Below are 12769 nucleotides of genomic sequence, written 5' to 3'. Positions count from 1 at the left end.
TTTCCTGGATATTAAATCTTTTTATTGGTGAATTTCAACCTGGGTTTCTGACCCAGGAATGAACTGCTACAGCCTGGGCTGAATCTATAGCCCTGTAGTAGATAAATGATCTATTTACATACAAAACACAGACACATTATCTGGGAAAGTACTGGCCTGTACCAAACAACATAACGATTCTGAGAAATCCCCGTAGTCAACCGATGAACCCCTCCTGTCCTCCTCTCTGTCCCGTCTGCCCCTCATGTCCTGCTTGTACATAGGTTTTAAGGGACTAAAGTACTGTCATTCACAGTCACAGGATGGCATAAACAATTTACACAAGTGCCCAGCCAGAGACGGCATTGTTCAGTTTCTCCTGGGGTTAGCCGTCAGAAATGGGATTCACCCCAGAGAGCACGGAGCCTCCTTCTTGCTTCCACAGGGCCCCTCCTCCTTGAACCCTATCCAAGGCCCTTCCACTGGCCCAGACTGTCCAGGCGAGCCTCCTACAGGTCCTGCAGAACTTTCACTCATAGATCCGATGAGATCCACCATTTCCTTCAGGAGCTTCCTGGAATGGGTTCCCGAGGCCCTCAGCCAGTGTGCAGTCGCTCCCCACTGGCCATATCACAGGACAGAACCAGCTTTCTGGAAAAGATCAAGTGTAGCCTTTCCATGGGAGGAACAATGAGGGCTCCAAAGCCACCACCCCAAGTAAATTATTCTTGTGCAATGCAAAACAGAAAATATCACAGTAGTAAGAGGGGATCTATAGAAGGCAAAGGGTAGACAAGAAAGTGCTTTAGTCAGCCTTGATCCCAGGTCTGTCTCCTCTTTTCCTGTCTGAACTGTAGACTCTTCTGGGTCAGGACCCTGGAGGTCATCTACCAGATGCAATCTGGAGCCAGGCCATTGTTCCCCTCTCTAACATCTGTTGAGTGCTCTATCTCTAGTCTAGAATCTTACATATCCCTCCCAACAAAGTGGGCATTGCTATTTCTATTTAATAAATGACGAAAGCATTGCTGGGGGAGATTGGATAACTTGCTTAAGTTGATACAGGTAGAAAAGGGGTGAGATCAAGATGCAAACCCAGGTCTTTGGGACACACAGCTGGTGTTCCTTCTACCTCCCAGTCATCATGAAGAACAAAGATTTACCAACTCTAGGCATTAGGGTCAGAAACTGTGGTCTAAAGATGGGGCAAGGGGGTGGGGAGGCCTCTTTTGTAGGCAGGGGAAGGAGCAGATTCAACAGCTCTGGCTGGCATGGGAGGCTTCTAAGCCCACTTCACCAGGGCAGATAGACAGGGAAGAAGTATTAGATGTCAGGGGCTGACATGGGCAACAGAACTCAGTGAGAGGGAGACTGTGGGTCCTCCCATCTGCCTGAACCTTGGTCCCATTAGGGTCCCACTCTCCAGTTCTCTAGCACTGAAGGACTGGGACGCTTTGCTCACTCACAACATTCAGCAAGGCTCTTTTCTTTTTAGAAAGCCTCAGGAGGCTTCTTAGAGCTGAGTGGCCTCTTAAAGAAGTATATCCGCAAAGCCACAGTCATTCCTCAAAGCTTCCCTGGGAGTCAGGGGTAGAGACTGAAAGTGTTCCCTAGAGCTTCCCTCAGGAGCTCTTAATTAGATTAGTAATTCCTTACGTTAGTATAGAGCTCATGACTTTACAAATGACTTTTATATCCACAGTCCTATTTGATTCTCAGAACCAAGCTAGCAAGGACTGGCCAGCATTTTATTGATGTGCATCATTGGTGGTGGCAGAACCAGGATGCAGCTTTGCTGATGTTTCAGCTGATGTCTTTTCCACCAGCAGGGCTCTCTCTTCAATTGGAATCAGAATTGGGGTGGGGAAGCTATGCCATGATAAAAGTCCCCTGGAGATAATGAGCATGTGCCATGCTCTTCCTCTACCTCGGTCTACCTTGGCCTGCAGCCTCTCCCAGCCTTGGAGGAGGATTCAGCATCCCAGATGAGGACAAAAGTGGACAGTATGGCCATGGTGGGACCCACCGTCACCAGAATTGAGTCAAAGAGTATATCAATGCCATTGTCATAAAAATGCAACAACTCTTCTAGACCCTGTTGGTTATAATATCCTTTGTGTTTCTCTGTAACACCATTTCCAGTATTGCAGAGTCATGGAAGGTTGGAGTTTAGAGATCATCTCACCTATTATACAGGTGAGGAGACTGGGTCCTGGAAAGGGAGAGTGACTCACCCAAGGTCACACAGATACTGAAGGCAGAGCTGAGATTCAAACCCGGGCTCCTAACTGGATCACAGCATCCATATGGTTGATGGTGGAAGCTCTGAAGAGCCTGGAGGGTGTCCAGAGCCATGACGATGTCACCTTTTCTCAAAGGAGGTCTCCTCTGTGTAGCCCCCAGGGAAAGAGCAGGCTGGATTCCCTGGGGGGTGGGTTGGGGAAAGGAGGGAGGGCCACAAGTCCCTGCTGCCCTTGAGGCTTATTCTTGCTGTTAATTTTATGATGACCATTTTCATCTTCTCCTTCCCTCCCTCTTTCTTCCCACCCACACTGACAGTGGACCAGACCACAGAGAATATACAACACTTTCCCCTGTCATCCACGCTGTCATGGGGGGTGGCACGAGGAGAAGAGGGACTGGCATTTGCAGAGTTCCTGCTAGGTACCAGGTACTATACTGAATCCTGCATCTCCATGAGACCATCTCCCTTCAACAGACAGCTGGGCACAGCAGGGTAATCCCTACATATCCATTCACTTTTCTTCATGAAACAATTTTCTCTCTAACAACAACAACAACAACAAAAAATCCAGGATCCAAATAGAGTCCTCCTCACAGTTTTTCACTTCTCCCTTCTCCTGGTTAGGCTGAGATGTGCCAGTCAGGTTAGAATGGAGACAGGTAGCCAGGGCACAAGGCCAGCCTCTGAATTCCTGCCACCCGTGGACCCCTAGACAGCACCATCCTAGGCCTGCCTAGATCTGGGACACCATGTGTGCATGGACACCCTATGAATATGGCAGGACCAGGGAGACAGGCAGTTTGATTCTCCCTGACTGCCAGTGTCTGAGATTGGGAGCTTATGAGGCAGCCCTCACACTAGGGGCAGCTGTGACACCAGGGTAGGGGACCCATTCTGGCCTTTTCGCTCCGCTTCAGACAGGGCTCCTCTAACTCCAACCCTTACCCTCCCAGCTCTCATTTCCAGTGCCCGAGGTGGGCAGAGAACCTCCACTAGTCCTGGGGGCAGTACCAGACCCCAGCGAGTCTTTCCTAAAAGATGATGGTCTCAGCGGTGCCTTCCCGATCCGCCAGCTCCAAGTCCCTTGGTGACTCTTCAGGCCTGGGCCTCCCACTGAGGGTTAGGCTGAGGCTGAGGCTGAGGGTGGCCGGGCAGCTGGAGCGGGTCAGCAGCGTGGTGTGGCGGCTCGAGAGGCTGCCGTCGGAGAGCCGCCGGCGCATCCTGGGCTGGGGACCCCCACAGCAGGCAAGGTGACGCAGGGGCTGCGGTAACAGGTGGCTGTTGAAGCCCATGTAGATCCAGGGGTTGCAGCAGCTGTTGAGGTTGCCCAAAAGCATAGAGATGGTGAAAGCCACATTGGTGGAATCTACCAAGAGAGAAGCATGAGAAGCCTCAGATTGGCAGCTCGAAGGGACCTGGGAGAGCGTCCGGGCCCCACAGATGAGGAACAGATGAGGAAACTGAGTCCTAGAGAGGAGAAAGGAGTCACTCAGTGTCCTATAATTAGAGAGACACACACAGCTGAGACTTGAACCTGGGACTCCCGGCTCCAGAGTCTTACCATGCTGATTTTGTTTGTTTGTTTTTGTTGTGTAACTGCAGGGTGAAGGTAGGAGCTGAGGTTTGCTTCAAGTTTAATTGAGAAGAAGGAATGTTGTCAGGGATAGGATCAGCCCAGATAGGAGAAACTGACTTTATTCCAAAACCTAGACCTTGAGTCCCCTAATGGCTGTAGACCTAGAATGAGACAACTTCTGTAAAACAGGCAGGGAAAATAACCAAGCTCAGGCCCCGTCCATCTCCATCCCCACTTACATTATACATCATGGATTCACATGGCCTCCTGGACTCTGTCTCCTTCTATCCCTCAGGGGCAGGCCCACTCATTCTATATTCAGTCATTGAGTGTGTGGGCATCGACTCTGCCTGACTCTATGCTGGGGACCTGATGGGGCAATCAATGGAGCCTGACTGCCCTATCGACACCTATGCCATCATTGCCCCCTACAGCCGAGGGGGCAGCTTTTACATACTGGGCCTCCAAGCACCCCTCTCCAGACCAGAACTTGTTCTGTGTTCTTAGATTGTGCCTAGGAACTGTACCTTTCTGCAGGGAAAAACTAATTTCTCTCTTGGGCAGTCAAAATGTGAGGATGCCAAGGCTATAACATTCCTTCCAGGCAAAATATTCTTTCTAAAGACTAAATGAAACCCTCATGTCAGCAGGAAAGCTGCTAGGATGAGCTTTGGCCTCCTGCTGGATCTGTCATGGTTATAGCCATGGCATAGGTGGCATACTGAGTCACCTCACTCTTGAGTGGAGGTTGTAGAATCATTGAAAGCAATTTCAGAACTGGAAGGAACCTTAGAAGTAAGCTTTCTAGTTTTTATAGCACAGTTAGTAAGAGCTGCAACTCAAAGTCTTTCAGCTCTAAGGTAGAGATCCTATACTCCACCAGAGCTTCAACCGGTAAAATAAAAGGCAAAGCTCAACTGCCTACTCTGCAAAACACTGTGAAAGCTTCAGATGCACAGGCTCTTTGTGCACGTGTCCCAGGGGCATGCTCGTGGATGTGGCAACTCATGGCTCAAGAGAAGGGAAGACATAGGCCGAGAATATTTGATAGAGAACATGAGTCATAGGAGTGGGAAGCTAAAGGTATCTGGGCCTGGATGGACTGGTTCAGGGAACAGAAGTGAAGGTAGAGTGGGAAGCACCTGGAAGTAGAAGAGGGATGATATGGTTTGGATGCTGGCTGGGCGCAGTGGCTTACGCCCGTAATCCCAACACTTTGGGAGGTCGAGGCAGATGGATCACCTGAGGTCAGGAGTTCAAGACCAGCCTGGCCAACATGGTGAAACCCCGTCTCTACTAAAAATACAGAAAATTAGCCGGCTGTGGTGATGTGCACCTGTAGTCCCAGCTACTTGGGAGGCTGAGGCGGGAGAATCGCTTGAACCCGAGAGGCAGAGATTGCAGTGAGCTGAGATCGCGCCATTGCACTCCAGCCTGGGTGACAAGAGCAAGACTCCATCTCAAGAAAAAAAAGAGAGACAGGGAGAAAAAGAGTTTGGATGTTTGTGCCCTCCAAATCTCACGTTGAAATGTAGCCCGCAGTGTTGGACGTGGGCCTGATGGGAGGTGATTGGATAACAGGTCAGTTGTTTCACATGAGATCTGGTTGTTTGAAAGAGTCTGGGACCTCTCCCTTCTCTCTCTTGTCCTTTCTCACCATGTGATACGCTGGCTTCCCCCTTCACCTTCTGCCATGATTGGAAGCTTCCTGAGGCCCTCGCTAGAAGCAGATGCTGGCACTATGCTTCTTTTTAATTTTCTTTTTGAGACAGAGTCTCGCTCTGACCCTCAGGCTGGAGTGCAGTGTGTGATTATGGCTCACTGCAGCCCTGACCTCCTGTGCTCAAGCAATCCTTCTACTTCAGCCTCCTCAGTAGATGGGACCAGAGGGGTGAACCAGTGTGCCACCATGCCTGGCTAATTTTTTTTGTATTTAGTAGAGATGAGGTCTCACTCTTTCCCAGGCTGGTTTTGAACTCCTGGAATCAATTGATCCCCCTGCCTCAGCCTCGCAAAGTGCTGGGATTACAGGCATGAGCCACCACACCCAGCCTGGCACCATGCTACTTGTACAGCCTGCATAACCGTAAGCCAAAGTAAACCTCTTTTCTTTATAAATTTCTCAGTTTCAGGTATTCCTTTATAACAATGCAAATGGACTAACACAAGGGACAAGCCCCAAAAACAAACTCAGCCTTCCTTCCGTTTTGCCTGGTTTCTGGCCTGCTCCCTAGTTAATGTGTAACTACAAGTTGCGGAAGATTTGGGAAGTGGCTTTGGCTGAGGGGACAGTATTCATCCTGTCTGCTCCATCGATGTGCATTTAGTGTCCAGATTAAGCCAGGGACAAAGGAGTTCTGCAGGTTCCTTCATTTAGGAAGTGCCTGTTTGGTTTGGCTCACGTGAGCCAGGCCTTGGTAGGGGCTGGAGACGTGCCACAGAGGAGGTGCTGCAGAGCAGGTGCCAGAGGCAGTGGAGGCTGCACTTCCCAGCCCTTGAGGGTGGATCTACCACACCCAGTCCTGGCCTCCATTGCCTCCTGCCAGAAACTCAGCTGATGGTCGGGGACAGGGGCAGGGACAAGGAAACAAGCAGGCTCTGACCAAAGACTTGGGGCTAGGGGGCCAACAGGCCAGCATGCAGAGGAGGGGAACTGTGTGTACTGGAAAGCAAGTTTAAAGTAATGAATTTCTCCCCCAAGGGCTTTCATTTTTCTGGGAGCACATTGTCTGTAAGATAACCCTTTGGGACAACCCACTGCCCCATGCATTCCTTGCCCAGAGAGGTCCTTGGTAAGTGGTGAATCACTCTACACAAGTGAGGGCTGAGGTGTTGAGGGACAGGTTGATGATGATGGTTGATACTACAGGCAAGTAGGAAAGTCTGCACTGGCTGAGTGGCAGGAGCACCATCTTCTCCTCAATAAAGAGGCAGATGACCATCTCACCCCGGTGCCACTGGCTAAGCCACAATGTTGGGAGTAAAGCCATGACCTGGATGAAGCTTGGCCCATAAAGACCTCAATTCAAGCCCAAGCTCTATCTCTCACTAGCAGTGGCATTTTGGACCAGTTATTTTGCCTCTATGAGTCTTAGGTGACTCAAATTTAAAATACAGAAGGCCACTCCTCAGTAGCATGAGGGCTGAATGTGCCTGTGCCTAGGAAACCCTCCTTCCTTCTATTCTGTGCTTGGCTAGAGCTGGGAGGTCCCTACAGTTGGCTAGAATTAATTGGAATTGCTCATGCTTAAAGGATAATCTGCAAATAATCTCTTGCCCAGACGATGTCAAAAGGGCGATTAAGAAGGGATATTGTATTAAGAAGGAAGTTTGGTATTACTTTTGCACGCCTCTTGCATGGATGTATTAAATTCATGAATGGCTCTCCTCTATTTCATCTCTCCAGAAAAGCAAAGCATTTGGCTTAAGCATGTCCTGGGATGAGCAAAATGAGATCAGAAACAACAATACAAAGGAAGGGGACCACTGGTGGGAATTGGTGGCCTGAGACTGCTGCTTAGTGAACTCTCAGGAAGCTTCCAGAGGAACCTGTGCACAGGACCTGCCTAGGACACTTGCAGGTGTTACCCACTATACATCCTGAGCTGTGCACACTATGAGATGCACTGCAGGGCACAATCACCCCTCTTCATAGCCACCCAGACAGGTCAGCATGCACTTGTCCTCATGCCTCACTCCTGCTTAGGGGAGCAGGAGCAGCTGTTCTGAATACTGCTCTCCAACACTTAGGCTGCCTAGACACAGCCCCTGCCTTCCTGAGAACAAGTTCACCTCTGGACGGCCAGACCATCAGGCACTGTCTAAAGCTCAGGAGGACACTGTCTACTACACCCCAGAAAAATGATGAGAGCCAGGCCTCCCATGTGCCAACTGTAGCACAGTCCTCTTAGAGGTTCCCATTTTGTTTTTCACACAGAAGAAAGGTCTCCCTCCTTTTAGAACCACTTTTAAAATCAGGGTTATTAATGGGGTTGAGGAAAAAGACAAGGAGACAGAAGACCTGGGCTTTATTCTTCACTTTGTCACTCCCTAGCTGTGAGGCCTGGGGCAAGTCATAGTTCTGAGGCAGGAAAACAGCAGAGGGAATTAGAGGTTGGATAAAAAGCAGAATGAGTAGGAGCAGAAGCAGGATAAAGAGGAGGGTGAGCAAGAGGCAAGATAAGAAGCAGAAGCTGAGCCAAAACAAAAGTTATATGAAGTGAGTCAAGAGCCCCCATGGTTGGCTAAATCCAGACCAATCCAGTAAGGGGCAGCTCCTCAGAGATGGGCATGTGTATTAAAGAGAAAAAGTATCCCTAAAATGACCCCGTATGAGAATCAGCTCATTAAAGCTCATGCATAGGTACTGCATAGCATGCATGCACTTAAAATTATGAGATGAAGGTTACGTGCAAGTGCACAAGAGCCAAAGTAACTAAGCAACCTACCTATCAATCAAAAGCCAGATGCTGGTTAAAGATTAGGCAGCTCGGGGAAGAGAAAAAAAAACACATAAAAAGGCCCAAAGTACACCAAACTGACGCCGATCTCATTTCACAGAGCTCAGCCCACTCTCCCCTCTCCGAGAGTGTTACTGTGCTTAATAAACTTTTGCTACTTTGCTATTTGTGTGTGTCACATCCAATTCTTTGTTCATGGCACCAAGAACCTGGGACTTCACCACATCAGCTGGTAACAGTTCTTCTCTGAGCCTCTGTTTCCTCATTAGTAACATGAAGAGGTTGAACTGGAAATTTCAGGGCTTTCATGTGCCAACCCTAATTAACTGGAAGTGTCTGTTGAGAAGGAGCTCAAAGGCATGTCCAGGTGCAGGAGGGACAAGGCTGAGAGAGCAAGTTCATGGGCCACAAATTGCTACCATTCTATGATTTTAAAGCCCATCTAGCAAACTAGTAGTTGGTGGCCAAATGTGCTAATGGTCATATTTCATCAGTACCACCTAGCATTTTAAAATTGTTAGTTACCAAAATGTTTAAAGCTGGAAATTTCACGTAAAAGATACTGACATGGCATCGGTAGGCTGAATGGAAATCATAACTGCCCCTTTTCACTTGGAGCAGGCACCATCTTCCTTCATTGCCCCACTAGTTTGTCACCTGCCTGGCCCTGGGAGGCATTGTAACCCTGACCTAATCCCCCATCCTCTCTTTCTGTCTCTCCCACCTCACTGCCCCCACATAGACCCCACTTGCCTTCATCAGGGGCATTCTTGTCCCACACGGACCACATCTGGACACTGAAGAAGGGAGCCCAGCAAGCGATGTAGGCCAGCACGATGACAAAGGTCATCTTCACTGTTCGGATCTTGGCCCGTGAGATGGTGTTGATACTGCTGACCCGAGATGGCAGCCCCCGAGTGGTGGCAGCTGAGGTGGAAGGTGAGGGCCTGTCCCAAGTCCTCCAGACCCCTCCTCCCACCCGCCAGGCCTGTGTCTTGACTTTTAGGTTTTTACAGATCTCATGGCAGATGAGGCTGTAGCAGGCCGTGAGCATGGTCACCGGCAGAACGAAGATAGCCAGGGTGGTCCAGGTGAGGTACGCCCGTGGCCCCCAAGGGAAGCGGAAGTCTGCCCAGCAGTCCAGCACCCCTGAGCCCTGGATCACCTCCCGCAGGGAAAAAATGAAAACTTGAGGGAGGCTGAAGATGGCGGCCAGCAGCCAGGGAGCAGCGATGAGCAGGTAGGTGGACTGGCCTGGCTGCTGGCGGCTGCGCAGGGGGTGACAGACAGCCAGGTAGCGGTCCAGCGTCATGGCCAGCAGCATGTAGGTGGAGGCAAACATGCTGAGCACCTGCAGGTACTTGACGGCCCTGCACAGGAGGTCGGGGCCCTGGAAGCGGTAGGTGATGTCCCACAGCAGCTGTGGCAGCACCTGGAAGAGCGCCACAGCCAGGTCTGTCAGGGCTAGGTGCAGCACGAACAGGTGCATGCGGGAGCGCTTGCGGCCCAGCTGGCCCAGGGTCAGCAGCACAGCCAGGTTGCCCCCGGTCGCCAGCACCAGGACAGTGGCCAGGACTCCGATCTCCACCTTGGCCAGCTCCTCATCCCGGCCCAGCCAGGGTGTTGTGGCATTGGGGGCAGAGAGGGTGCCCCGAGGGGTGGGGTTGGCATCCCACAGAGGCCCAGAATCCATGAGCAAGGTTTGCTGGGAGGGAAGGATGGAGGGAGGGTGTGGATGCAAGTGGAGAGGTTTGATGGATAAAATGGAGTGGCAAGGGAGGTGGAGAGAAAGGAGAAGCGTTGAGAATGACAGGGAGAAGGCTTGCAAATAGGCGGAAATCGTTCAGAGGACTGGGATAGAGAGGAGGAGGGAGGATGAGATTCGGAAGGAGAAAATGTGACTGGGATCGACCCAGGAAAGGGAGAAGGAGGGGTCAGGAAGATGGGGAATCAGGACGGGAAGAATGGGGGAGGCTGTGCAGAGTGAGGCTTCTGGGAGGGAAAGAAGGCTGGGGAGGGGCTACCACCCGCCAATCCACCTCAAATTCACTTTCTCCAAACTTTTCTGGAAGCGAAGAGCGGAAGCCCTTCAGCCTGCTTGGAGGCGCGGTCCGGGGCAGTCGGTGTCGCGCTCAGGGCAGGAAGCCCCAGCCAAGCCCGCTCGCTCTGCCTGGTGAGCAGCGGCTGGAGCGCAGCGGCGCGGCCCGGGCGGGTTTTATGGGCTCCCAGGCCGAGCCCGGCGGCCTGCGGCTCGCCAGTTGGCTCCTGCAGAGGAGGGCGGAGTGAGGCTCGCAGGCACCCACCCGGCGGGTTGACGGAGAGGCCGGCTGCTGGAGGGAGGGGGGGCAGAGGGGGTAGCGGACGAGGGACAGGGAGCGAGACAAGCAGGCGACGCAGGCCAGCGCCCAGCAGCCGGCAGGACACACCGACCCGCAGGCAGGCAGATAAGCTCCTCTGCGCACTCACCCTGGAACTCTCGGGCCGTCTCTCCACAGGTGCATCCCCGGGGGATGGTGAGAGGCAGTCACTCCTCCCACCTACGCGGGGGCACTTCGGCTGGCGGCTGTTGGCGCGCGCCCTGCCAGCCGGCTAGCCGGCGCAGGATCCACAATCTTCAAGGGTGGCCAGGTGAGCGAGGCGGCATCCCTGATTGCCAGTCACCTGGGAGTGACGTCTGACCGCAGACCCTGTTGAGGGACTGAGAGGCATAGGGAAAGGAAGAAAAGGTGAGGGTATATGTGGGGGTGGGGGGTGGAAGGAGCTAGACCTGAGAGCCCTGGTGCTTGATCGGTGGGAACAACGGGAGAAATTCCCGGTATTTGCGTCTCCAAGGGACGTCTTAACTTCTGGCCTATGTGCTTTTCGTGCTTAGGTGCTTCCAAGATCCTAAACGCAGTTAACCACTCTGCGAGGTAGAAAACAGGCCCAGAGAAATTCAAGAACTTGCTGTAGAAGATTACTGAACGAGTAAGCAGCAGAGGCCGGTCTAGAACCAGCCCCGTGTGCCCTTCTGATAGCGCAGCAGCAGCACTTAACACCTAACCGGTTGGCTAAATTCTATATGAGAGGCACTGGTGCTGACGGTAAAAATAAAAACAAAACACCATCCAGTCCAGAGGCAGCTTACAGCTCAATAGAGAAGGTATTGTGTGGTGTTGGCCGTGAAATTCACTTAATCTTCAGTATGCAAGATGGACTATTGGGACTCTCCCTAGAGCAGATTAGAAGTTAGGAGTGACAGACCGGGCGCGATGGCTCACCTCTGTAATCCCAGCACTTTGGGAAGCCGAGGCAGGTGGATCACCTGAAGTCAGGAGTTCGAGACCAGCCTGGCCAACATGGCGAAACCCCCCTCTACTAAAAGTACAAAATTAGCTGGGCGTGGTTCGGGTGCCTGTGATCCCAGCTACTTGGGAGGCTGAGGAGGGAGAATCGCTTGAGCCTGGGAGGCAGAGGTTGCAGTGAGCCGAGATTGTGCCACTGCACTCCAGCCTGGCGACAGAGCAAGACTCTGTCTCAAAAAAAAAAAAAAAAAAAAATTTAGGATTGACAATAGTAGGATCCCAGACTCTCAGAAACGGCAGAGTCTGTGACAGGAGAGAAGTCCTTTTGTCTTGCCTTTTTTTTTTTTTTTTTTTTTTTTTTTTTTTTTTGAGACAGAGTCTTGTTCTGTCGCCAGGCTGGAGTGCAGTGGCACAATCTCGGCTCACTGCAACCTCTGCCTCCCAGGCTCAAGCGATTCTCCCTCCTCAGCCTCCCAAGTAGCTGGGATCACAGGCACCCGAACCACGTCCAGCTAATTTTGTATTTTTAGTAGAGGGGGGGTTTCGCCATGTTGGCCAGGCTGGTCTCGAACTCCTGACTTCAGGTGATCCACCTGCCTCGGCTTCCCAAAGTGCTAGGATTACAGGCATGAGCCACCGCATCCGGCCTTTGTCCTGCCTTTTAACCAGACTCCCCTTTATAATGTCACCAGACATCCAATTAGCATTAGTTCTTGAAGGTTCTACCTCCTCAACAGCCTACAAATTCAGCGCCTTCCTTCATTCCATCCCATGACCACTTACCATTTAGCTGCCTAAAATATAGTAGCATCCTCCTTTCGTGCTTTGGAGCCCAAGCTTCCACCTTCCCAAGGATTTTGCTCTTTATGAGTAATTTTCAGTCTGTCTACCAGATCATTCCCACCCATTTGCAAACAAGCTGTAGTAATATTTATTTAAAAAAATAATTACAACTCTCCTCAGCCACTATACTCCCACTTCCAGCTATTACAATCCCTACCATTTCACAGCAGAACTTCTCAAAACAGCTGTCTATGCTTGTCCCCATTCTCTTACTCTCAATAATTGATACATTGTACTATTCTGGAAATTGCTTTTTAAACTCTACATTATGGTGGGGCATGGTGGCTCACGTCTGTAATCCCAGCACTTTGGGAGGCCGAGGTGGGCGGATCACCTGAGGTCGGGAGTTCGAGACCAGCCTGGCCAACATGATGAAACCCCA

General features: G+C 51.3%; 1 protein-coding gene across 1 annotated transcript; it reads right to left on the bottom strand.

The window, feature by feature from the left end:
* AVPR1B (arginine vasopressin receptor 1B) lies at positions 1-9972 on the bottom strand. The gene is made up of 2 exons (XM_003822930.8): positions 9014-9972; positions 1-3590 (listed from the first exon to the last, which is right to left on the bottom strand). Exons 1-2 carry the CDS (start codon positions 9951-9953, stop codon positions 3256-3258), a joined length of 1275 nt encoding a protein of 424 aa, XP_003822978.4. The 5' UTR covers positions 9954-9972; the 3' UTR covers positions 1-3255.
* Positions 9973-12769: the final 2797 nt, after the last annotated feature.

The sequence above is a fragment of the Pan paniscus genome, chromosome 1 (assembly GCF_029289425.2).
Source record: "Pan paniscus chromosome 1, NHGRI_mPanPan1-v2.0_pri, whole genome shotgun sequence".
In the NCBI taxonomy this organism is placed as follows: Eukaryota; Metazoa; Chordata; class Mammalia; order Primates; family Hominidae; genus Pan; species Pan paniscus.
The sequence above is the reverse complement of the archived record's forward strand: the minus strand, read 5'-3'. Positions and strand labels throughout refer to the sequence as shown.

Bases quoted from the DNA above. Each gene is read 5' to 3' on its own strand.
- AVPR1B (XM_003822930.8), bottom strand. From the start codon at position 9,953: ATGGATTCTGGGCCTCTGTGGGATGCCAACCCCACCCCTCGGGGCACC. The intron at 3,591-9,013 runs GCAAGTGGGGTC...CTCTCTTGGTAG, and splicing joins CAAGAATGCCCCTGATGAAG to ATTCCACCAATGTGGCTTTC.